The sequence below is a fragment of the Triplophysa dalaica genome, chromosome 20, assembly GCF_015846415.1.
Source record: "Triplophysa dalaica isolate WHDGS20190420 chromosome 20, ASM1584641v1, whole genome shotgun sequence".
NCBI lineage: Eukaryota > Metazoa > Chordata > Actinopteri > Cypriniformes > Nemacheilidae > Triplophysa > Triplophysa dalaica.
In genome coordinates this window covers 14,322,384-14,349,284 of record NC_079561.1, presented here as the reverse complement: position 1 = coordinate 14,349,284, position 26,901 = coordinate 14,322,384, and the positions used below count along the sequence as shown (strand labels likewise).

The window sequence follows — 26,901 nt, the reverse complement described above, 5'->3', positions numbered from 1 at the left end:
GATTTTACTCCCCTCTTTCCTAAGTGAGTGAGTAGTTTAGTAAGGACGGCATTGCACAATGCAGCCGCTCAATTCCCTGTTGATCTAATATTAGTTGTTTCGATTCCGGGTCAGGGAACATAATTTTGTGTTTCTGCAGTTCAACTGTTTAGCATTTCGTAACCAGTTTATAGGTTCTGGGATTGACACCGAGACACATGCTGATGAAATGCTCTAAAGCCACGTTCACACTGCAAGCCTTCATGCTAATTCCGATTCTTTTGCTCAGATCAGATTTTTTTGTTTGGGTGTTTACACTATTTAAAATTTGACCAATATCAGATCCTGTGTGAACTGGTGATGGTTAAACACTGATTCGCATGCGCAAAACAGCAATAACACGTAACAGGCAGCACGCTTTCATACAGAATTAAGCAAGGGTCAAGTCAGAGAGTGTGGTTGATTTTAAGCGGTGCTGAGTGGATTGTTCTCGCAGTGCGATTTTAGAGCATTCCCGGAGCAGTCCACTCTCGGGCTGTGCCCATCCCGGTTTGCACGAAGCATCGCTCCGTAGCCTATCCAGTTGCAAAATTTCTTATTATAACGGATTCTATAGTAATTTGTTGCATCGCATCGTGCGGTAGACAGTGTTTATGTTTATAATCTGATGCTTGATGTTTGTCAACCGAGCTGCAAAGTGCACTTCTGTCAACAGAATAGCGCGTGGAGCTTTATATTAGCGCAGAATAATGACGCAAATCGATCTACAATGCTGCAAAAGTTGCATGAATTCCGATATGACCGTTCAGACTGAGTGCGAATTGCGAAACATCCGACCTGTATCTGATTTAGGACCACATATGGAAGTGGCTCAGATCAGATAAAAAAAGATCGGATTCCATCTGGTTTGTTCTATTCACACTGTCAGATCTGGGTCGCATATGAGCAAAAAAAATCTGATTTTGGTGGCAGTGTGAACGTGGCTTAAGTCGGATATGGCTCTTCCAATTCTGTTGTGTGAAGCTTCCATTTGTCTTAGTTCATATGTTCTACAATGTTTTTTTCTTTCTAAAAAGCCTCTGTGCAACAATGCAACATTGTATTGTATTATAAGATATTTTCTAGACATTCATGTCTTATCATGTATTTCAATATGCACTTCATAATACAACAGAGCGGGTTCTGTAGCGCTGCCCATTTGGAGTGATTGACGTGCTTGTGTACGAATAAAAGGCCCCCTGACGCCGGGTGGGAGTTACCTAACGCATGTGATCATGTTCGGTTGCACATTATTTATCTCCGTTACCAGGCAGCGGGACACATCATGGCGGTAAATCTGCTGTTATTGAACTCAAGATAGTTATCTAGAGATTTAATGCATGCTTCTCTATAAGATTAGCACATTTTATACGTTGTGATGCCTGGAGATGTATTTACAATCTTATCGGTTTGTTTCATTTGCTCAGTTTGACGTCTATGTCTCAGTTTGGATGATTACAGCTGTATGTTACTTGCTTTTACAATGTAACTTACTTGCACAAATAACGTTACGGATTTAGTGCTTCTTTTACTCTGTCTTTCTCTCTGTCAGTCCGATCCCGAGGTTTGTGTTGAGTCCAAATAATTGATTTAACACGAATTGAACGCCACAATCCAAGGCCACCAAGATGTCATCGCCCAGGTAATCTTACCGTTTGCTGTAAGGATCAAACACTGCTGAAATAGAACATGCGATTGATTTCTGTTGGTGTTGTTTGTTCAGTGATGTACGGGAAAGGATAAACAAGAAGCGGAGAGCACTAAAGGAGTCGTTTGGAAGAGTCAGAGACGATAAACAAGTATGAACACACTGCCATTATTCTATACAGTGAAGTATTATACAGCACAGTACAGTACAGTACAGTACAGTACAGTAGAATAGTTAGTATTGTATGTTACAATCATAAGGAATTCCTTTTAAAAGACAAATTTGCTTGATTCAAATTTGCAATACCTGAATAATTTTAATACTACAAAAAGTTGGAAAACATGGTTGTTTTCTTTCTTGTATTAGGTGTGCTTTCTAGAAAGAATTTAAAACGTTTAAATATATTTTGTCATAATTTAAATTGCCTTTTCGTATCACATATTAGCAAGTTATCGCACAGTATTGTGCAGCCCTGCTAGATATATGTAATATTTGTTATACAAGATGAACTGTGGTATAATGATACACAAGCACAACTATATACACTTCTGCACACTCACATCTGTAAAGGCTTGTGTATGAAGGATGTGCTGATGTGCTGTAGGCTTTGGTTTCGTCAGACTGGGGTTTGTCTAAGGAGAATGATCACACTACGGTGGAGGTTGGTTCTGTACTCACTCTTTTAGCTTCATGTAACACTGATACTAAAACTATTCTTACTGCATTAAGGGCTCGGCATAGTCCAGGCGAATTGCGCTTTCGTTCTGCATTTTGGGGTAAAACGAAGCTCGAAAAAGTTGAGAGACGGTATATTGTTTTCGAACAATCCAACACCCCTTTGCTTCTGGAGGCGGGGTTTAAATGACGTATGCAAATGTAGACCTTATCAGACATCATCTCTGCTAAATAAAATGACGCGTTATTTCCCACAGACCGGGTGCACTACATAACACACCCAACTATTAATTGCATTGGACCAATGGTGGCTCAAAGGTTGTTTACCGGCCAACATAAACTTTCCTAGAGATTTCTGTTTGGTTTGCTGCGGCGAACCAGTGAAACTAATTGTTCTTTGGACCAGATTTTGTTCGAAACAGGTCACAGATGGTCGTTTTTCGATTTCGAATGTAGTATGCTGAGCCCTTTAGTCTTTCCTTAAATATTGCTTTTCCCTTTTGAAAAAAAAACAGCATATGCTGGGTTTTGATGCTGATTTGACCACCAGGTTAAACCAACTATGGACCAGCACATGACCCGTTTAAACCAACACAAACCAGCATCAAAACATACCAAACCAGCCTATGTTTTTTTCAACAGGGTTGTGACTATTTTCCTATGATTTTACACTTAAAATGAAAGTGTTGTCATCATGTTTTCATGCTTGTGTCATTTCAATTCTTTGTTCACATTCACATTTATTTATTCTCAGTATGTACGCTGGGTTAATTTTATTTTCGTAAAAGTGTAAAATTGTCAGTGCTGCTCTTTTACTTACATTTAAAAGTAAAGGGTGGTTTGGACTGTGAAGCTAAAAAAAATCTTTGTTAAAATGTCTATTTAAAGCATAGGCTGTGTTTTATTCCATAAATTGATTTGAGAAGCGGATTGCATTTATAATCTCACATATAATTATAGTCAAATTTAGTACATTGGTTACAGCATTTGCAAGAGGGCAGTCACGATCACAGTTTTATATAAAATACACAGGATTTCAGTGAAACGTGACTTAAAATGAAAATAATTCGGGGTCAAAACAACACGAGGTGGATAAATGATGGCGAAATGTTCATTTTGGGGTGAACTAGTATTCCTTGACTGCTTTTGTTTGTGCTTCAGAACCTGCTGTGTCTAGATTATTTTAACTTAAGTCTTTAGTTTGTGTGTTTGTTTTATGTACGGTAGATCTAAAAAAAAAGTAGAATATCGTGAAAAAGGTCAATATTTCTTGTCACTCATTTCAAAGAGTGAAACCCGTATATATATATATATATATATATATCATTACACATAGAATGAAAAATGTCGAGCCTTTATTTCTTGAGATTTTGATGATCATGGTTTACAGATAATGAAAAAAATTCAGTGTCTAATAAAATTTGAATATTCAGGGCTTCAGGTCAGGGGAGTTTACTGGCCAATCAAGCACAGTACCACCATGATCAATGAACAGGCGTTTGGTACCTTTGGCAGTATGGGTAGGTGCCATATCCTGCTGGAAAATGAAATCATCATCCATAAAGCTTGTCAGCAGAAGGAAGCATGAAGTGCTCTAAAATTTCCTTGTAGATGGCTGCGTTGACTGTGGACTTCAGAAAAAACTTCACTCTCCAAATACAAGTTTAAAATAGGACAGTATGTCAGTATATGCTATGGGTGAAAGAACATCTGACCATGTATTTGATCAATGTATTGCATAACATGTCATATTAGGAGATGGCAGTTGAAGAAGAGGATCCTGGCGAGACACTCAGACGTTCATTAAAGGCAAAGCACATGAAGAGAAAAAAGAAGGTTAGGACTGCAAAGATTTCCAAGACTGATACATTTTTTTTCAACATTGAAAATAAAAACGAATGTGATATTTGCATAATGAATGATTATTCTTTTTGGATGACTTTTTTTGGTGATCATGGCTTCTGTGTTCAGCTGTTTAAGGAAAACGTGCAGGAGTCTCCTCCAGATGAAGAGAAAGAAGAGACCGCAGTGCAGGAGGAGAGTGAAGAGGGTCAACAGCGTGATGATAGTTCATCAGTGCGGTCACCTAGAGGTGAGAGCTGTCTTCAAACACCAGAAAATATTTCAATCATTTAGTTCCATTCAATTTTAATTGTTTCGCACTTTCTAGGAAGCCCCTTTTCAGGAAGCCCCCTGCATTGGAGAGTGACAAGCCATTATTCAGTTGTAGAACTGAATATGGAACATGGTTGTCACTCCAGTAAATAAAATGAACTCAATGCGTCTAGGGAAGGATCATGCATCGATGAGAGCTGTAATAAGATTACGTCGTAAATCATTCTCTCTCTAGATCTTCCTCCTCGTCCAGTGATAAGACCAGGCTCCAGCCAATCAGAGACCTCCATGAGACAACGTGCGGCTGAGAAGCTAAGAGCAGCCAAGGTAAGGTTCATTCAATAATGGAGGATCAAAGGGAGAAAGTAGCAAACTTTTTAATTTCAGTGTGATCATTTTTGACTCTTGTGTCCTCACTTTAGTCTAAAGCTGCTAGTCTTCTGGAGCAGGAATCCATTATTGAGCCTGTCAGCCGCCTACAGAGTCTGCGAGACAGAGATACCCTCACTAGATTCGACAGAGATGTAAGCAACGGCAGAGATAAATTAAAACTGGACAAAATCCCCAAATGTTCTTTATCGTCGTTTCAGCATGCTGTATGTATTTCAGCAAATATCAGGTAATCACAGAACAGTTTGTGTCTTCTTTTAGATTGATCAAGATCTGCGCGTTGATGAAGACTCATCTTTTGCAGCCAGGTTGAAGTTTCGTGGCGCAGCAAGAAGTGCAGCCCAAAACAAATGGGTAAAGCTCTACATTTCTTCTACAAGGACACTCAAAGTACCCCTTCCTTCATCTCGTATTCTCTGGGACATTTTGTGGATTTCCGCCTGAATTTAGCATACCCAATATTAAATGCACACCATATCCACTTACAGTGGTGTAAATACAAAGTTTTGGTTTCATATTCCAAATCTCATAAAACACTGCTGAAAGTGATAATCATTATTGTATATGTTGTCAGTCCTATGAAAAAACAAAAGTAATGTGCTTTTTTTTTTCTTTTTAGTAAAGTCTGTTTTTGAAAGTGTATTACTCTGAGCCTGAGGAACCTAGGAACCTGCAAAATATTGTTGTTGATTCCAACAGGTCTCAACAAATAGAGAAAAAATATTTTTTTCATAAAAAAAATCAATTATTATTCTAAAGCAACTCAAGTGTCGTTATTTTGTAATTTCCACCTGAATTTGGCATACCCAATTTTAAACAGACCCCATAACCATATACAGTGGTTTAAAATATATATATATTTTTGTTCACAATTTCACAGTAAACCTCTCAAACTTGCGTGTAACACATCTGAAAGTGCATGTAGCAAGTGAAACTTGGTGTTGACTTGGCTTGTGGTGTTTTGGTCAGCCTCCCCTGTTGCGCATTGCCATATCTCAGGCTATTTGGACAAATGAGGGTTCTAAATAGAGGTCAGAGTCAGAGGTTCCCGTTTAATATGTATCTCATGTGGATAGACAGAGGTTCAGATATCGTAACTATCCTAGCTATATAGCAACTATGTTGACTGGAGACTTTGGAAGTGGATATTTAACTTTTAAAACAGAAAAAGATGTAGGAATGGACTTATTTTGTTAAAAACAACCTGACGAAAATGATTATGTAGCATTTATGGCTAAGTGTAATCGCGGGATGCAGTTATTAGCTTAGATATTTGATGGATGTGTTGTTTGTTTACAAATATCAATTTCATACATCATAATTCATTCGACGTGCATTCCATCTATGGTAAAATATCAATAAATCCAATTGAAGATCTAAATTCTGTAGAATAAGAGCTTTCATTTGATATATAACCTGAACCTGTTAGACATATTTGAACGTTACGAAAATTGTTCATGATCATAAACATGCATGATTTTTGAGGGGCTATGACATGGGGATATGATGAATTTCAGCCTTAATACGTTATTTTATGTACAATAAATGCCGAAATGGTGCACTTCTCCAGAAACTAGAGACTGTAAGCTTTCAATCGATAACACATATTATTTTAAGAGTTATAGAAATACATGAAACATCAAGGGAAAACATTTATGACGTTATTTTGGACACGCCACCGGGTTCATAGAGTTTAACAAAAATGTGCTTCCATTTTCCAGAACAGTGCATTTTTTAGGACACGTTTTGAGATTTTGTTCTGTTTTTTGGAACTGAGCAGGCTGAGGACGGTTTACCAACTGCTGAAGAGGCGTACAACTTCTTCACCTTCAACTTTGATCCAGAGCCTCAGGGTGAAAGCCGTAAGGAAAGGCAATCCAGAAGAAGAAATGCAGGGGAGGAAGGAGAGGCTGAATCTGAGAACGAAGAAGAAGATGAGGAGGAGGAGGAGGAGGAGAAGGAAGAGGGTGAAACAGAGAGAGAGTATGAAGGAGAGCAGCTGGAAACCAGGGTGATTACTGTTTGTATTCTTTGGGTCTGCCTCAAAACAAACCAAAGACAACCAGAACATTGAGTTTGCAATATCAATACTAATAAACAAGAAATATAATATTAATTACAGAAATGCAACATCAGTCATCAAGCATTGCCAAATTTTTTAGGATGAAGATGCTCCACTGGTCAGTGACGGGGAGGAGGACTTGTTTGTCATCGACCAATCAGAACATGATTTCTTGGAAGTCAGGAGGGCGGAATATTTGGGGTACAGCAGGCAGCTGCAGAGGGAGAGAGAGACTGTTTTTGTACCTAGCATGAGGACAGGTAAGGCCAGCCAGTCCCTAGACCCTAAAGACTTTCCTAAAAGACAGGAAATTACTCGTATAATGCATTTTTGTGTGACAGTTCCTGCATCTGGTAAATTGCCTGAGAATGTGCGTCCTCGCTACCTGGAGGAGGAGGGGCTATATGTGGGCGAGAGGCCATCTGTGTCCCTGACCAATCAGAACATTCTGGAGAACCGCATCCTGAAGCAGGCTGAGGTAATAATATCATTACTATCACTTCCACTGATATAAGGGCTGTTTTGGAAATAAACCAGACTTTGCAGAGTCCAGACATAACATAAACTTTTGTCCATGGCAGATTTGGGAATGCAAGCTGATGACAATGTCCCATTTTTTTTTTTTTGTATAAATTTACATTTATGCATTTGGCAGAAGTGACTTACATTGCATTATACTATACATTGGTTTCTAAGTATTTGCAGTCCCTGGGATCTTGCCGTTGCTAACCCTCTTCTAAATATAAATATTGTGATGTCTGCTGTAGGGCATGAAGTGGTTTGGAGATGATGGCCGTATTATGGCTCTGCCTGACCCAATCAAAGAGTCTTCCTCCAGACCGCCTCTCTTCCACCTGGAGGATGAGCTGGATCCAGCTCTGCAGACTGTTTACAGAAAGGTGAGGATGTTATGTTGTCAGACCCGGCTGAATCTCAGTTACCCAAATGTTAAAAAGTGAATCCCTTAGACATATATGACTTTGATGGAGGGTCACACGAGAGACCAGAAAATCATGGAGAATGGAGTACTTTTGGTCTTAACAACCACTTAATACTGTAGAAACCACATCAAGAAGCCCAAAGCCCAGTTCAGACAGTGACCATTGGCGACACGAATATTTCTCAACTTCATGCAAATGAAGATCGACTTTTCGGAGCGACTACCAATAGGAGTACAGCAGGAGTAAAGCTCATGTTAGGCGTCCCTCGTCTGTTACTGCAGAGTTTGTTTATAAATGTTTCTAGGACAACCAAAGCTAGGAACGCCTTCTGACGACCTCATTGCATTAGACTGGCGACACAGGCGCTTGCGTTCTGAACGCAGCTTAACAACAACATAATGCCCTAGCAACAGTTAAATAATGCCGCAAATAGCAGTACAATGACGAGCGCAAACCTTAGGAAATCACGTTGCGTGATTCATTTAATACTCTTCTCCCATTAAGTTTGCATCTGAAGAGGAAACCCCTACAAAACATATGCACAAATGTCAGTCGCCAAAGCAGCTGTGTCCACAGCTAGTCTGGCCCTAAACCTTCTCATGAAACTTTTTATTGCCCGGCTCTTGAATATCGAAGTGATTAAACATGTTCTTATTTTGACTGTTTTTGTTGTTTTAAAAAGTCATTATGCAGTCATGACAAGTGCCTGCTAAAGTTATGAGAACACATGGAAGTGTAAGAAGCTGTGGGAATCCTGTAATTCTCAATTTTCATGTCGTTAAATGCACCAGGACGTCCACTCCACACTGACCTGTTCTAAAATGCAATCCTGTAATATGGACAAACGCTCCGTGGCCATGTCCGGCTCACAGTCTTTTGCCAGGCAATATGAAGCTGATGAGAGGTGTGAGAACAGAGATCTCTTCCAGATGTGTGGTGATGTCACAGGCTAAGCAGAGAACAGGGGCGTGTCACGCATAACTGAAAACAAAACGCATCCATGCAGCCATGTGTGTTGAATTCAGTAAGACAGACTTAAGACGTAACTGCTGCTTTCAAATAAACCCATTAATCAAATAAGCTAAAGAAAACACTGTGAGATTATTCCAGCCCTCAGAGATGAATGGAACTGAATGATGTTGCTTTTCGGGTTATTACCGATTGTGACAAAAGAGAACAAGTAAAAAGAAAATGAGGAACATCGGGTCGACTTCAGGAGCGTTTGACCAATGACCAGTGAGAAAACGAACTGAGTTCTGATACACAATCGGCAGTACAGTGCCAGTGTTGACTGCATTCCTCAACAGAACCGTTATTGCAAGAAAAATTGTCAATAATTTAAGTAAGTGAGTGCTAGCCCCTTGCCAGCTAAATCTACCGTCCTGTTATGTGTCATGTTCTGTTATGTACCATTTTGTTTCAGTAATATTATGTATAATATTTTTGGTAACAGAGTTGGAAAGATTGCAAAGCTTATAACAAGTAAATACAAGAAATAGTAAATCATATGATAATAGTAAATACTGTACAATATAATATTAAATGTCAACACTGTAAATTACATTTTTATCTACTCTCTTCCAGGCTTTGAAGTCTAAGCATGTGAATCGCTACATTGCAATGGGTGATCCCCAAGCGGACTACCAGCTGGACGTGGATATATCTGGTCTTATTTTCTCCCATCACCCTCTTTTCAGCCGTGAGCATGTGCTGGGAGCCCGTCTCGCCCAGCTGTACGATCAACACCTAACCGGAAAGCAAAAGAAGCTCACAGATCTTCTGACAGATAAGGTAACAATTGATGTCAAAACCAGTCTTCCTGTTCTTAGCTTTCTGAGACTCATTCTGGGTGTGCGTGTGTTATATCTTTAGCTGAATGGCTTGAGGAACACGATTCGTAACATGCTGGAGCTGCACAGGGAAGAGGCTCTGAGTCAGGTGACCCAGCACAGGATAGCCGAGTACAAACAGGAAGTGAGGTAAAGCAGTTCATTGTCACATCACCAACAGCATAAGCAGTGTAAAAATAACAATACACATTATAAACACTATACACAATAAATGAACACAAGACACTAATAAAACACATAATACTGATGAATATTATTCTATTAAGGTGTCAGCAGAGTATTTTATTTGATAGTAGTTACATTATTACTTTGAATGATCTTTAATTTCGTTATTTTGAATTATTGTTATACGATTTTGTCATTTTTCACATATTGCTATATAAATTTGTTTAAAAGTGTTTTGAGTCAATCATTTTAGTGCCTCAGAAACTTATTTTACATTACTACGGAAATATTTGTTATGTTCGTTTAGTTGAAGTTTTTGTTATAATATTTAGGCCTATGTTTCATTTGTTTTATATCAACCGAAATCAAAACCAATTCGGGTGAATGGGATAGAGTTAACCACATTCTTCAAAATATCTTCTTTTGTGTTCTACGGAAGACAAAGGGCACCAGCATAGTAGTTTTGCTTTATATATATGCTACTGCCTTTTTAAAGGCTTTGAGTTTTATTTTCATTTAATGTGACCGTTAATTCTCCACATACAGACACACTCGCCATCTGCGTGATGTGGAGCAAGAGAAGGACAGAGCTCTCCTCAAAAACATCATCAGAGTGTGGAAGGAGCTCAAAACCCTCAGAGACTTCCAGAGATTTACCAACACACCTTACAAACTCTTTATCAGAAGGTAGGGCTGCTGGTGTATGCATGCCTATGTGTGTGTGTTTCATTTCGTGAGTATACTACATCCTCCTGTTTAACTTGACAGGGAGATGGTTGACACTGATCATGACGAGCTGGAGTTCGACAATGAGATTGCGATGGAAATTTCAGAACTGCAGGCAGAAGCTGAGGAAGAATATCAGAGGAAGATGAGCGAGTACAGGAGACAACACGAGGATTGGAAATCCTGGAGGAAAAAACAGGTACACCAGATATAAACACTGTCTGAGATGGCGGTTTCTAGATCAGTGTTATCTTACAGCACATGCTGTATATTGCATTTACACTGACAGAGATTACAGTGCTAATAGTTGCCGTTCTGTGATTATAGTCACAGAATAAAGCATTTACTGCAGTAAACTCTGAATATGTTTCAAATTGATTCAACTTTAAATGAACCTGTTATACTTTTTTCAGTAGTAGTGAATGATTTTTTTTCAGAAAGCCCTCAAGAAAAAACAGAAAAAGAAACGACAGCAGGAGGATGCAGATGAGGATGAAGAGAGTGAGGAAGAGCTGGGTGAGGAGCCCGAGAAGCACGACCCTCCAGAGAAACCGGACATGACCGATGTTGAAGAACAGGTACGGGAGAAAGCCTCCAGGATTCGCAGGAAACCCGGAGAACCAGTTCTGATCCCAGAACTCACGGTTTCATGGCCCGTCACCCCCAAAGAACAGTGTCCACGGTAAATAAAAAACACACAACATACAGACTCAAAAACATAGCTAGCACCTTCACATTGGGGACTAAATAAGGATCATGTAGAACAGAAGAAATTGGTTGTTTTTGTGAAGTTTGAAGTTATCCAACAGCTAACAATAAGACGGAACGATCTAGTTCGATGCAAATCTCTAAACCATGACGATGTTAGAGCCAGCAAAAAAAACAAAATGCAAAAGAGAGAGCGTGATTGGACACGAGCCTGAACACGAATCAATATCTGACGGATTTACACTCTGTGGTGTGAGCTGCAAGAGGCAACGGGTTGCACAATGGACCTAGACCTTGGCATCCTGCTACTGGATTTGAAAGTCTTATGTGTAATTTTTGTTTTTAATGTCCTGTACTTTTGAGCTTAGTTATCAGGCTGTGCTCAGGTTGTCTATTGGAGCACTAACGTTACTGGTTCACAATTTATAGCCGTAAGGTAGACTAGAGATAATGTAATGTTGCCGGGTCTCAAAAGGTTACGTAGCATGATCTTGCCTTGTCACAAATTTAGTGTTTTGCTTGTAAACGATGACTACCAAACCACAATAAATGTTTTACGGTCAAAAGTTGCTGATTCTTAAGTTCATGCATGTAGACCAATGTTATTGGTATCTATAGTTACTATGCTAGGCACTATTCCCATAGTTGAGTGTCAGTTAGTGATTGAACCTTTTTTCACGAAGCTCAACTCCTGGTCGTGAGTGTGTTTCCGAAAATATATAACTACAGAAAATTATTTTTGTTGGCTGCTAAACACATTCATGTCCAGACAGTGTGTTTTCGGTGACTGCAAATGTGTTATGTAGCTAACGTTAGCTGCTATGTAGCTAGCACGCTATGCGCTAATGGCTAACAACTAGCTGCTACCTCAGAATGTAGTTTTAGCTATTAGTTTAGCCCAGTAGTATCCCCCCGCGGGAGCCAAAATAGTGCTTTAGTACATGCACACATTATTAAGTGACTGGCTGGCTGGAATGCTTGATTCTGATTGGCAAGTCGCAACAGTTGCCGTTTTGTTATTCTCCGATAACAACAGCTCAAAACTAGTAAAAGACGATAACCCAGATGCAGAAAATCATTTTGACAGGTTATTTTGACAAATTAAATATAAATGTGTCTTTTAAGAACATATGCAGTGGTGTGAGAAAGTATTTGCCCCTTCATGTTTGTTTTGCATATTTATCATGCTTAAATGATCCAGATCGTCAACATTTTTTTATATTACACAAAGAAAACCAGAGTAAATACAAAATGCAGTTTTTAAATTAATATGTTATTTTTTAAGGGAAATAACAATCCAAACATTTCTGAACCTATGTGAAAATGCAATTGCCCCCTATACCTAATAACTAGTTGTGCCACCCTTGGCGGCAACAACTGCAATCAAGCATTTGCGAAAGCTCACAATGAGTCTTTCACATTGCTGTGGAGGAATTTTGGCCCACTCTTCTTTGCAGAATTGTTTTAATTCAGCCACATTGGAGGATCTTTGAGGATGAATTGCCTTTTTAAGGTCATGATACAGCATTTCAATTGGATTTAAGTCCGTACTTTGAAAAGGCCACCCCAAATTTCACTCCATTTAGATTTTTTTTAGCCATTCAGAGGGGGAATTTCTGGTGTGTTTTGGATCATTGTCCTGCTGCATAACCCAAGTGCGTTTAAGCTTGAGGTCACAAACCGATGGCCGGACATTCTCTTCTAGGATTTTCTGATAGAGCGCAGAATTCATGGTTCCATCAACTATGGCCAGTCGTCCAGGTCCTGAAGCTGCAAAGCAGCCCGAGACCATCACACTACCTCCACCATGTTTGACTGTTGGTATGATGTTCTTTTAATGAATACTGTGTTAGTTTATCGGCAGATGTAACAGACGCACACATTCCAAAAAGTTCAACCTTTGTCTCATCAGTTCACAGAATATTGGCCCAAATGTTTTGGGGATCATCAAGATGTTTTTTAGCAAATGTGAGACGAGCTGTTTTGTGTTATTTTTGGTCAGCAGTGGCTTTCGCCTTGGAACTCACCCATGGATGCCTTTTTTTGCACAGTCTCTTTGTTATTGTAGAATCATGAACACTGACCTTAACCTAAGCAAGAGAGGCCTGCAGTTCTTTCAATGTTGTTCTGGGATCTTTTATGTACTCCTGGACGTGTCATCGTTGTGCTCTTTGGTAGTCGGGCCACTACTGGGATGGTTTACCGCTGTTCCATGCTTTCTCCATTTGAAGATAAGGGCTCTCACGGTGGTATCTGGAGTCCCAAAGCCTTAGAAATGGCTTAATAACCCTTTCTCGTTTGATACGTTTAAATTACTGTGTTTCTCAAAATGTCAAATTCACGTTTCATGTCCAGTTTTTTCTCATGTGGCAAGTAGCCGTTTAATAAGCGGGATAATGTACAAGCAGCCGGCTGTTATTGTGAAATAAGCCCGTTCAGTGTAATACAAGACCACACTGTCGGGGCTTATTTCTGCGATCGCTCAGGGTCTTGTATCACATTGAAGTGGCTTATTTTGCGAAAACAACCGGCTGCTTGTACATTATCCTGCTTAATACACGGCTACTTGCCACATGAGAAAAAATTTGACATAAAATGTGAAATTGAAATATTTTATATGCTAATTTAAATTTTTACAGAATGCTGACATTCTGCAAGGAAAAGCCGCTTAGTTTTGGTTTTAAAGTAAGAAACGACATTCATACGTCACAAACAGGCAAATTGTTTCAATCATTTGTAAATATAATGTCATACATGTTTTAAAATACATATTTATTATAATTTTTTGTGTAATATTAAACTGCCTCTCTCAAAATGATTTGCAGCATCTGGGTAACAGAGTATTATTAGTTTTGAGCGGTTGTTATTTGAAAATAACAACCCTGGAATGTCGCGACTGGCCAATCAGAATCAAGCATTCAAATGAACCGTGTAATAAGGCAAAGTAACGCTCCAGTTTTTCGTTGTTCTTGTAGAGCTGAGTATGCTCGTAGAGAGGACGTGGTCAAGCGTGCCCTCTTCATCAAAGTCCTCTACAACGATAAAGAAGTTTCCAGAACAGACAGCCGAACACTCAACATGGATTTTAGGGTTCACTTTGGTCAAATCTTTAACTTAAAGATAGTAAACTGGCCAGAGAGCATCAAACTGCAGGTATGAGTTTTATTTACACTTAACTGCAAGTAAAATGTGTGTAACCTTTAAACGTCATTTCCATGTGTGTGTTTTTTTCCCCCTCTAGATATTCGAGCATGTCGGCTCATCTTCCACCCTGCTGGCCGAGGTGTGTGTCCCATTTCCAGAATCTTCTGTCTTGACCGGCAGCGCACCATCTGAGGAGATGGAGTTTAGCAGCAACCAGAGAGTCACGTTTAACCATGAGGGTGTTGGAAGTGGTAAATGCATACATGTGCACAAACATCTAATCACCACATCACATCAAATTCGTTCAACATTCTCGGACTCACTTTGGCCAAATCTGATCTTGTCCTGGGTAGGTGTGCCATTTTCTTTCGAAGCTGACGGCACTAACATGCAAACCCTGCTGACCTCAGGGAAGCTCTCCTGCTGCGTTTCTTGGGCCGTTGACATGAACGACGTCCCTCTCGCTCCCCCGTCCAATCATCCTGTAGGGGACATGTACAGGTCAGAGAGCCATGCAGAGATTCCTCACTTCATCCATAAGAAATACAAATAAATTGAAATGAAATATATGTAAATGATTCAACATTTTTCTCTCTCGATTAGTGGTCTCATGCATATGGACGCTATCGCATGTATTGGGGCGTCTAGTTTGAACGACATGAAGAAATTGGGAAAGTGGGCGTCCGAGTCTCGCCTTGACCCCAATGACCCCAACAACGCCTCCATTATGCAGCTACTCTCGGTACCTTTTCCAAAATGCTCTGTACTTTGTACTTGACCTCTCTTTAAGTGTAACTCTAGTTCTGACTTTTAAGGTGGTGAGTGGCGGGGAGATGGCGATTCCTGAGTATTTCCGTCTGGAGCAGCTGCAAGAAGAGTTTAATTTCCTGTCGGATGAGGAGCTCCAGCGTTCCCGTCGCTTCCGTCTCCTGATGCTGAGGAGTCAGGAAGTGCCCGAGTTCAGGCACTTTAAATGCGTTCCCTCCGTGGAGCGTGAGATTTCTGAGAAAGTGTTCCAGGTGAGATCACCTAAAGCGATTTACAGAAAAATTATACCTGAACTTATGAAGTTCACAATACTTTTTAACTTATTTCCAGTGCTGGAAAGGGCCGGAATTCACTAAGGGGACTCTAGTCGGGGGGTATTTTGGATTCTAAAACATTAGATGCAGAAAATCAATGTATATAAATTAATTAATAATTAATGAAATCTGCATACCATTGGAGGCTGTTGTGTGAATAAAAAACGAAAATTCTCTACGTTTAAACTCATTTTTGGAGTGTCCTCTTAAAACTCCATCCCCGGCGTTCCCCTTTTGTTCAGCCCTGTTCATATCTCAAACAAGTTAATATTTGTGTGATCTAACTCACTGAGGGGAATTGAGTTAATTTGATTTATTTGGCCAAATACAAGAAAATTAATCCGAGAGAATGACAATCATGCAAATGGAAAAAGTGAAATTTATGAGAATAGACCAGTGGTTCTCAAGCGTTGTTTTGTTGTTGTGTTTGTTGTGTGCATCGCTTTGTGGTCCCCCAAATAAAAGACTGATAATCTGAAAATGTTTACTAAACCAAACACATATTCAGTTATACAATGCTGGAACATCAATTATTTTGGTTGGTGGTCTAATTTTTTATGTTTGATTGCATAAAATCTTTAATAAATTACTATATTTCATAAAATGCCACAAAATCTGTGGCTCCCGGGATCTTGTGGTCCCTTTTTTTTTCCAGAGATGGCAAAATTCCGTTTTCTTGAAGTTGCATTATTATGAGAGTATTTGTAGTCACAAGACTACAAGATGAGAATTCATCGTCTGTGCTTCACCCTTTTTTTTTATTTGCGACAGGTTATGAAAAAGCTTGTTAAAGTCCCAGTGAAAAAAAAATGACAATGCTTGTTTTTCATGAAATATTTCAGCGTTTATTAAATAGCTTATCAATGAGGGTCATTCTCTTTTTAATATTCATGTTCCCTCATAATCTTCAGTTAAAATCTGAAAATGCACTTCCGCCCTGAAATGACTATCCATCTCAAATGATATAATTTAGACAGCTTCGCAGGAGCATCCGTTAACTCCTCCACTTCAGCTGTCAGACTGCTGCCAGTTTCATTTCAAAATCAATGCAGCAGCTGTTTTTACACATCCAATTAATTTGAAGTGAAAAACGCAAGCCTCAGCCACAAATTTCTCCTTTGAATTTCTTTTTCTGCTCGGAAATGTTTCAGAATACGGAAGTAAAAACGATTGCAACTTCCGGTTCACAGGGAAATTTTAAGAGTAGGAACTTTTAAGCCCTTCTTAAGCTGTAAAAAACACTCTGAAAGTGCTTCCAACAATATTTTCCTTTCCATTATTATTTTTATAGTTTTTGTGTGAACAAACGACCTCCTCACATCATTTTAATAGTCAGTTACAAAACCAGTATTTGTGTTGCAGGAGTATGAGAGGAGGATAAAGGAAGGAGAGATCATTGATACAAGGGATCACATTGATGCACATCGAGCTCTCGTTGCCAGATATCTTCAGAGAGTGAGTGACACAAATTATTTCTTCTCTCATCTCGTCTTCAGCTGAGTTCTTTGTGAAGTGATCTCTCATAATGAACTCTTTCATCCTCAATCTCTGTCTTAGGTGCGAGAGTCCGTCATTAATCGATTCCTTATAGCGAAGCATCATTTTATCCTGTCTGATGTTGTTTCAGAAGATGAGGTTCCCAGTATCGGGTAAACAGCTCTCTTCCTAAATCATCTCATATACTTCTGCAGTCTTTTAATACAAAAGTCATACTGAAGCTTTTAATCATCTTAAATTCCTCACCTGAATCTCCCACATGCCTACTTATGAGGAGACCAACGTGTTATGGATGTGACAGAAAAGGGCTTCCGTTTTTGAAAGACAACATACTTTGAAGGATTTCTGTGAAATAAAATACACAAACCAGACGCAATAATACCAAACAAATTAGTTATTATATCTTCATATTACCATTTATGAGGAATATGGACTGGTTATGGATGTAACAATTCTGAAAGCGGCACAACCTTAAGGAAACTATAGAAAATCATGCTTTAAAAGAATGCTTTAAAACTTTAAGAGAGACCTCACATGGGTATTTAGACCACCAAATATTGACGACTGAGCTATCAATATAGTGAAACCCTTAACATCTTTATTTTTCCAGCGTTATGGTTGACTTTTACATGGAATTGCCCTTGACAGTTCTCATCTTTTATTTCTCTTTTGTTTCTCTTATGTTTGTATATTCAGTGGTGCAGGTTCTGGGTATGTTTTCAGTACTTTTTTTTTCCCTTTAAGTCCTGCGTAAACCTTTATTTTCCTTGTGTATCTGCCCTCTTATCTGTGTGTTTGTGACGTGTCAATTTTTGTAGAGTTAATATGTTAGACTGTGTGTGTGTGTGTGTGTGTGTGCGTTTGCGTGCATGTGAGTTGATCTGTTATAAGGTGAGTAAGTGTGTCATATTGTATGTATAAAGCAACAGTAATTACATTGTGTGTACACACTGTTCATTGCAAGAAATTTCCTAGGATAAAGCCGCAATATGTTTTTGGGTAAAACAAACAAAAATCAGTTATTGAACAAGTACATTAATAATCTATATTAAAAACCTTACCTTTTTTGCTGGAATTGTATTTCATTTTCAGTTTTATCTTTCAAAACATAAGATGAAAATATAGATGCAAAAGTCACAGGTTGCAGCTTTAACATGTCACTTTTAAAATTAAGAAGTGAGTTATTGAAAATTTATATTTAACATAAATGGCAGAAATTTGAAAAGACTTATACAGCTAATATTTTCTAAAGTTTTCATAGTTATTTATTACAAATTATTTACGGTCATGTTAATCCCTGAGGCAGATTTTAATTATTTGAAAAGTTCACTTACAATTAAAAAAATTGCCCTTAAAGGGTTTTAAAAAAACCTGTAAATTAATCTTTCTTTTGTGGAACACAAAAGGAGATATTTTGGGATGATTTTATGGTTTTGTGTTCATTCAGTGGAAGCCAGTGTTGTTTGGTTAGCAGCGTTCTTTAGTTATGTTTGGGTGAACTGTCCCTTTAAGAAACCCAAACTAATACACAAAAGTATAGAACAACGGAAATTAAATTTACGACAGTTACGTGTTTATTATTTAGTATTTAGTTATACGTTTTTGTCAGTGTGCGTTTGTGTTGTTTGTTCTAGTTAGACATTGACAGAAATTAAGCAAATTGATTGTTGATATAGCTAACGCAGTCCTCTCTCAATGTCAATTCACACAATATTCCTGACCGATACTCCAATGCATTGTTGGTACATTCACACTTGACTCTCATCCCAAACTTTTTTTAGGGTTTTGGGCTTGAACCTGTTTAAACTGGCTGAACCCAAGCGGCCCTTGAAGCCTCTCAGAAAGGAGAGGAAAAAGGTGACCGCTCAGAACCTTTCAGATGGAGACATCAAACTCCTGGTGAACATCATCAGAGGATACGATATCCCCATCCGCAGACCTTACACCAGGTTCAACACATCTAGACATTCATTTCTTACCCTAAGGCTTAGGCTGTCACCACAGGTTATTGTTTAGATTGATTAGAGCCGGTCTAAACTTATACTTAACCAATTTTTGTACTGCTCTCCATTTTTTTTCTTTGGGTTGTCAGTAAACCCCCAGTGTCTGCAAGGTCAGCACGACCCTTCACAGAGCAATTTACAGCACCTGTGTCATCCCAGACACCTGTACAGGGCAGTGATTGGCCTCTTGGACAGGTAACACACCTTAGTACATTGAAATAGAGAAGAAAAGTCAATAATAATAATGACAAGAGGCAGTAGCAAATGAAAAATAAAAAAGCAAATGAAAAAATGTCATGTAAAAAAGCTGAAATGATTGTGAGCCGTGTGTATGTGTGTGTTGTGTAGCCTCTGATCAGGCCTTTTGTGGAGGTGTCTTTCCAGCGTTCAGTTCTCCAGACGTCTACTGCTGAGGGTCCAAACCCCTGCTGGAATGAAGAGATAGTGTTGCCATTTAGGTCAGTGTAGATCATCTCAGAAAACCAGTTATCATGTCTAACCCCTCCAAATAAACACAAAGAAAAATATAGCTGTAAGCAGAAATGACGGGGTCAAGCCCTAGAAAGGCACAAGAGCAAATACATGTGTTCATGACTGATCAAATGTAAAAGCATTTCTAAAAGCACTAGAAATCCAACATAATTGCCTATAGCTTTCGTCAAATTAATATGAGGTGAACAACGTTTTACTGATGTTGTGTTCAAAGTATTATGGCAAGAAGTATTGTGAAGATACAGCCATATGGCTCTTAGACATGCTCTATGGCAGTGGTTCTCAAACTGTGGTGGACATCCCACTGGTGGTACTTGAAGAGACACTGGTGGTACGTGACACGACAGAATATTTAAAACTAAAAAAAAATATTTACCTTACATGTTTTATATACAATTTCAAATGTTTAATACATGATCGATAAATACGGAATACATCTCAGCCTATGCGCAATATAGTTGTATGAATTATTGTTTATTTATCCTTGGTCGATGTAACTCAGGCACGTGACAGGCAGCTCAATACAGAGCAGGAAGTTTGAGAACCACTGCTCTATGGTATGCGGTTCTATGGGCTGATAAGGCGCAATGGCGGAAGAAGATTATGAAAAAGTAGAAAACTAACGGATCCAAGAGGGGTCTATGACCCTATGGGTCTTTACCCCTAAAAATAAACACATTACATGGGGTCAAGGCTAATCCAGAGTTGGCTGTTATTTGAGGTTTCCATGTTGCTGCTTAAAAAGATTTCTGTCCGATTTGCCTGAGATGTATCTGCGATCAGCATGACTCTGCTGTTTTGAGCATCTTGTTTTGTTTTACAGTTTGTACAATTACAGTACAGTCTACTTACCCATCAAATGTCTGTCTTCAAATGAATACAATTGGATGCTTCAATAAGATATTTTTTAATTCTGTATTGTTTTTTTACAATGTTTACAATGTTAAACTTTCATCTCAGTGCTCCAAATGGAGACTACTGCTCCACCAGTCTGCAGTCGTTCAAAGACGAGGTCTTCATCAACCTCTTCGATGAAATTCTCTATGATGTAGTGGAGGTGAGGAACATTTAGATGTTAAACTTCTTAACTCTCCACACTGTTTAATTTATAGCAATTCAGTTTGAATGCAAAGTAACGTATGTTTCTGTTTTCAGGATGAGAGAGAGAGAGGAAACACTATTCACACTCGGATTGAGAGACACTGGCTTGGTTCTATCAAGATTCCCTTTAGCACCATCTACCTGCAATCTCGGGCAAGTGACTTTGCTTTAGTTTTCACACAAACCTTCACATAGGATTTTTGTCTTTTTTTTTTTAATGCAACTAATCCTCAAATTGTTAATCGAGAGCAAATTTGTGCTCTATACAACTGATTGGATGATTAAACCTTATTGTCTGGTCGATGGTGGAAATAAATCTGATTGGTTATAATGTTGTATGTTTAGATTGATGGAACATTTAAGGTGTCCACACCTCCAGTTCTGCTTGGATACAGTAAGGAGAGGAGTTTGGGCAACGATGGTGGTTATGATGCTATTCGCAGTCTGAGTGAAGGAACCTTCCTCAGCCTCTTCATCACCATTGAACCCCAGCTGGTGCCTGGAGAAACCATCAGAGAGAAGGTACATGAGCCAAATCATGTTTTATAAAATATGTAGCTAGATTTTGCATAATTCATTTTTTTAATTTTGTGGATTTTGTTAAAATGTTATTTCTTTCATATCCTTTTTTGGACTGCTTGTAATAGATGAAGGAAGTAAAGGTAACAGAATGGCAGCGGATGTTAATGTCACGTTCCAGGTTGAATAGAGATAGAGTAGAAGTAATTATTTGTCGCTGTCCTTCTAATCTTGGATGTCCAAATTCGTTCTTTTTCAGAAAATGATATAAAATACTGAAAAGATTAAATACTGTGTTCTTAAAGGCACTTTTTGATAGTTTTCATTGGTACTATATTTCCCAAACTCAGTGACACAAATATTGGGGGACAAATAATAATGATTTTTAGCACAAAATCTACAAAATATGGAGATATTTTAGGTTTTAGGAACCTAAAAAAGTTTTAGAAGGACGGCAGTGAATTATCAATCCCAGTACTTGTCTCAATACAAAAAATTATTTAAAGAAAACATAAGATCATTGATCATTGGCATAGAATTTTTGCAAACTGATGTAATTTTGTTTAATAATAAACAGCATGTGATCTTCACAGAGCTCAATTTGTATTGAACCTGGAACTTTACTTAAAATTTTTATGGCATTCTGAATAGAGCACTGTGTTACTACAAATAAAAACTTATTCTCTATCTTATTATCTACAGCTCAGTGCAAATGATTTATTGAATGACCTTTAACCTCTGACTGTCTCCATAAGTTTGACAGTCAGGAGATGGAGCGCTTGCTGACGGCATGTGAGGTCTTTGAGAAAGAGGCCAGTCACCGTTTCTCCGACCGACCCTGTCTTACCACCGTCATCGACATGAACGGCAAAACCGTATTCGTCACACGATTCATTCGACCTCTGAACCCCCCGCAGGGGCTGCTGGATGCTTTTCCAAACAGCCCGCAGGATACCATGGTACATCCACATGCTTCATTTTTAATGTGATGTCACAAAATTCCCAGTATACAACAATTCATATAACCGAGAGTGCTTCCATTCAAACCAACCTAAACCAAATGGCATAGTTTTAATAAAAAGGAAATACCCAAGGAATGTATCTCAACAAAGCGTGATCTATCGAGCAATAGTTCACGCTAAAAGTAGAATAATGGAGCGATTTTGTACCAGTTAGAATTTAGTACAGGTGGAGCATGACATGACATGACATAAGAGTTTCTGTCGAAGTCACCTCAGAAAGTCCATTGTGACCATTTTCTTTGTCTGTAGTTTGTTTCTATAATTGTCATGTAAACGGCTTAAATTTTTCCGGCACCGTGCCTTGGGGCGTTGACTGCGGCTTAAAAGAATTTCTTAAAAAAAAACAACATTTAAAAAGCTTATTGATATCAGTTCGAGTTCATAAATTTGCCTATCTACGGTAAGAAAGGAACACTGTGATCATTCTCAACCAGTCAACATTACTAGCCAATCAGAATTAAAATGTGCAGCCTTGGTTGCCGGAGTGGAAACGTCACGTTGGAGAGTACGTTAGCGAGCGAACAGTCGGCAGGATCGAGAGTAAGTTTAAAATGCCTAAGCGGGAGCAGCTTTTAAGTCCTTTACAAATATAACATACACAAATTGGAGACTGTGACATAAAGATCGATAACTTCATGTTATTTCGGCAAATCATATAATCCGATCTCCGCTTACACTCATGTGTGCACGCTAACTGTGTTTGAGAAATCAAGGATCGATTTCCAAAGCGTCTTAATCGTTTTCAAACTATTTCGGAGCTTATTGCACCAATAAGTGACTGTGAGAATCTGGATTTCGCCCTGTCCTTTCAGTGACTTAAAAGAGTTAAGTCATAAACATGATCATTTTTGTCTGAAGTAATATAAAAAGTTGAGAAAGAAATCGGATGTCAATACATTAGTGACTTTTTTGAGGGCTCATTTATGCTAACCTGCTTTGACCAACTCTGATCTCATTACTATCTGCTGTGGATGTGACTTGTATAGAGGACGAGAAATGACTTGAGTATAAATACATAAATGAATTTATTAATACACGGATAAACAAATATATAAATCCATGCATAAATGTATTGTGAGGGGCGAAGCAACAACACGTACACAGAAGTACAAATTACCACCCCCGAAGGGTATTTTATTAGACAATAAGTTGTCAATGCCACTGAGTAAGAATTCCTAGGGGTTGCTTGGTCCCCAGGCACCGAGTCTTGCTTCTCCTTGCTTCTTCCCTGAAGCAGTACGAATATTTCCCAACTTTTATAGCTGCTGGCATCTGATTGTGACGAGTGCCGCTCGGATTGCCTCTGTCTCCATGGCAACGCTGATAGCGCCAGGGGTGACTTGTCACAGTATAAATAATTAAATAAATGAATCAATAAATATATAAATGTGTAAATAAATAAATATTTGTTTCAGAATGAGTGCTAATGATTTATGATCTTTAGCAAATATCATTGATCTTCAACCTAGCGACTACATTCTGTTTCGTTTGGAACGAATCACAGATGCTTTAGTTGTGTAACGGCTTACCAGATGTTGCGCTACACTTTTTCATTGTCCGTCATTTTATACACAATAAAGCTGAAGTCGTTTACATATTTAATGATATGTTTTCAGACATTAAATACTAATTACAGACAAATGTTCATGTCCAGTCAGTAACAAAAAAAGGTGCGTGTACACACTGATTTGTTATCATTAATTTATTCACTTACAATTAACTTTAAGCTGCTGTTAGGTCATGAAAGAAGAAGACGCAGAAAAACTTTTTTCCGCTCACTGAAAGCATAAAACTGGGTTTGTGGGTTATAATTATGCCCCCACTTCTTTCGAGTCATTCTGTGATTCATACACGTACCATCAAAGTTTAAAAAATGTCTATCTGAGAAGCTCAAAACGAGCATGTAACTAGTTAGTTTCAAACGAAATAATGTTTAAATAATGTTCTTTTTTGTTTGACAAATAACCCTGCGTATGTGTCTACTCTCGCAACCCCAAAAAAAAAAGCTTTATCCCCTGCATGTACCCCCACCCACAGTAAAATCTCGGTGGTTTAAAATCCTGGTGCATCCTGGTAGCTTTGTATTAAATGTAAGCTCTCCAGTATGTATATCAAAATATTTTGCGTTTAGTGTTAACTGAACAAACATGCAGGTTAAGTATTTTTATTTATTATAACAACAACAAGGTACAACATGACATCCGTTAAGTAACTTGAACATATATAAGACATTGTTATTTTATCAAATTTTACAAACCCATTCAAACAAAGTAAAAAAGAAACCATAAACACGAAAAAAAAAAGAAATACATACTATTTTTACATTATTAATAATTTTAAGTGATTTATCAAATTCTTACGTGAAGTTAAATTTCATTAAAAGTATGATATTTTTTTTTTTTAAGGAATCTTTGTGCAAATACAGTTGTAAAATGTTGCCTTAAGAATTTGGCTGTTTAAGATTTGAAAAACAGAAATAATAAATCCACATAATAAATTATAATAAATCCACATTATCTTCTATTGTTAGTTGTTATTCTGCTCATCTCTCTCTCCTCAGGAGTTAGTTGCGCGATATGTGTCGCTCATCCCCTCTCTTCCAGATAGCGTGTCTTTCGCAGGAGTCTGTGATTTATGGAGCACATGCGATGTAAGTACCCATTCTTTTCTCCCGGCCTTTTCTCTCTATGGATCCGTAAGATTGTATTTGGATTCATATTTAGTTTTTGGTGTTTTCAGCAATTTCTAAGGCTGCTGGCTGGAGATGAGGAGGAGCATGCTGTATTACTCTGCAACTACTTCCTGTTTATGGGGATGAAGGCGTGGCTTATCATTGGCACAGCCATTCCTGAGGTGAGTGACCAGTGTTTAAACAAGCAAAGCTGCTTTAACCTTCCTTTTGATGCATCACTATGAGAGAAATGTAAGAAGTTAGTGTTTGTATGTGTGTTGTTTTATATGTGCTTTGTTTTGTGTCTGTTGTTTAGGGCCCTACAGCGTACGTGTTGACGTATGAACAGAGCCGCTATCTAATCTGGAATCCCAGTACTGGTCAACACTATGGACAATATGACATATTCTGCCCCCTACAGACCATTGGATGCCTCATCAACAAAGATAATGTTAGTAAACACAAAAACACTCTGCGCCTCTTGAGTTTCATGACTGAAGAAAGTCCTTTTCTGTATGATAATGTGATGTTGTATATTTATTTCTCTCTGTCAGGTTTGGTTTAATATCCAGCCGTATGCTGCACCAGTAAGAATGAGTTTTGACGTCTCTAGGCCAAAACTCTGGAAACCTTTTTTCTCACGAGCATTCCCTGATCCCGGCCTCTCCAGTGTGCAGGTGAGAACTACTCGAACCAATCACCGCTCTTTTATTGTAGAATTAAAACCAATTTGAATGTTGTGATTTCAGCCAGAGTCTTTGGTGTACAGACGGACAGACAGGGCAGCTGCTGTCGAGTTACAGGACAGGTTAGTCATTAATCTGTCTGATATGATAGGATATTATATGTTTGTGCTTTACAGTAGGTCACATAAAGATTTATATGCCACTGCTTTCATTGATCTTCACAAACATTCATATCTTGGCCGAGGTATTGCAGAATAGAGAAGATTTTGAGGGAGAAGATCATGGAATGGCGTCCGCGTCACCCCACACGCTGGAACCGGTATTGCATCTCTACGTTGCGGCAGTTTTTGCCTAAACTGGAGCTGAGCGGAGGACGGGAAGTGGCTGAGGAACATCGTCTTGAGCTACAAAGCCTTCTGGGAGAATACAGGGTAAGTGCTCCAAACAGAAATTTCAGTTATGCTCTATGTCAACAACCTGACACTCATCTTTACATCATCTGTTTTTTCCTTTTCAGATATCTGGGTTTCCACTGCATCTGGCTTTCTCAGAGATTCGGCCAATCATTGAAGCCGTTCACAGTACAGGGGTCAATAAGGTGGAAGCCCCAAATGCAGAGTTTGCCCTGGCGGTCTATGTTCATCCGTACCCCGGTAATGTGCTGTCGGTTTGGGTGTACATCGCCTCTCTGGTCTGTGCACACTAGATCAAAATGTATGAATTCAAAATGTTTGAGCATTTTTTATGTAAATTTAATGTATTATGTTTTTAATATGTTTTATTAAAAAATACATTTTGTGGTGTTTTTAGAGAAATTCAGTTTTCTGTGATTGTATAAATTTTAGATATTTTGTTATATTTTTTTTATTGTGCTTAATCGAGAGCAAGAAAATGAAATATGACTGATGTTTGTAAATGTAGCTTTGTGAAATTATTTTATTAGTAGATGATATTTTGGATATCCATACGTTCAGATAAATTAAAACCTGTTATTGTTTAAGCTAAAACCAAACTGTTTTCCACAATAATATTGCTAGAGAATAAAATACTGTTGAAAAAGTGTTTTGCATGTGAACTACAGTACTTACTCTCAGTCCTTAGAGACTTGAACACACAACAGAGACAGAGATGTTATCACTCTGTCTTACAGCATGTGTTTGTCTGGCTCAGACAGGTAGAAACAAATCTCTGATCTGTCAGCAGCTGTAAACTCTGTTTGCTTTGGGTCTTGTGTTGGACTTGTTGGGTCTTGCAGGTTTCATTTCATTGTTGATATCAATATGTTGATTTTAGACCGCTGTCCTTTGACCTTGGTCTAGTGGAACGGTCAAACATCCTTAAAGGGACAGTTCACCCAAAAATGAAAATTCTGTCACATTTCTTTGT

General features: G+C 38.5%; 1 protein-coding gene across 9 annotated transcripts; it reads left to right on the top strand.

Moving 5' to 3' along the window:
- The first annotated feature begins 979 nt into the window (after window positions 1–979).
- cc2d2a (coiled-coil and C2 domain containing 2A) lies at window positions 980–26,577 on the top strand. Of its 9 annotated transcripts, XM_056733225.1 has the most exons (40): window positions 1,294–1,309; window positions 1,446–1,481; window positions 1,571–1,660; window positions 1,742–1,817; window positions 2,271–2,327; window positions 4,097–4,177; window positions 4,313–4,433; window positions 4,692–4,783; window positions 4,879–4,980; window positions 5,108–5,200; window positions 6,627–6,857; window positions 7,009–7,168; window positions 7,250–7,386; window positions 7,676–7,807; window positions 9,434–9,640; window positions 9,722–9,828; window positions 10,411–10,551; window positions 10,633–10,789; window positions 11,028–11,272; window positions 14,274–14,451; window positions 14,540–14,693; window positions 14,796–14,943; window positions 15,046–15,184; window positions 15,258–15,461; window positions 16,887–16,979; window positions 17,082–17,173; window positions 18,803–18,970; window positions 19,114–19,219; window positions 19,373–19,482; window positions 20,477–20,573; window positions 20,672–20,770; window positions 20,963–21,139; window positions 21,892–22,095; window positions 24,719–24,808; window positions 24,898–25,011; window positions 25,146–25,280; window positions 25,384–25,506; window positions 25,579–25,637; window positions 25,760–25,946; window positions 26,033–26,577. In XM_056733225.1, the coding sequence occupies exons 3-40, from the start codon at window positions 1,647–1,649 to the stop codon at window positions 26,219–26,221; spliced, it is 5,019 nt and encodes a 1,672-aa protein (XP_056589203.1). In that variant the 5' UTR covers window positions 1,294–1,309; window positions 1,446–1,481; window positions 1,571–1,646; the 3' UTR covers window positions 26,222–26,577. The 9 variants fall into 9 exon arrangements, with proteins under 9 accessions (XP_056589202.1, XP_056589201.1, XP_056589203.1 ...); XM_056733224.1 differs by lacking the exon at window positions 1,446–1,481 and having other exon boundaries at window positions 980–1,309; XM_056733223.1 differs by lacking the exon at window positions 1,446–1,481 and having other exon boundaries at window positions 1,290–1,309; window positions 1,539–1,660.
- The last annotated feature ends 324 nt before the right edge of the window (window positions 26,578–26,901 follow it).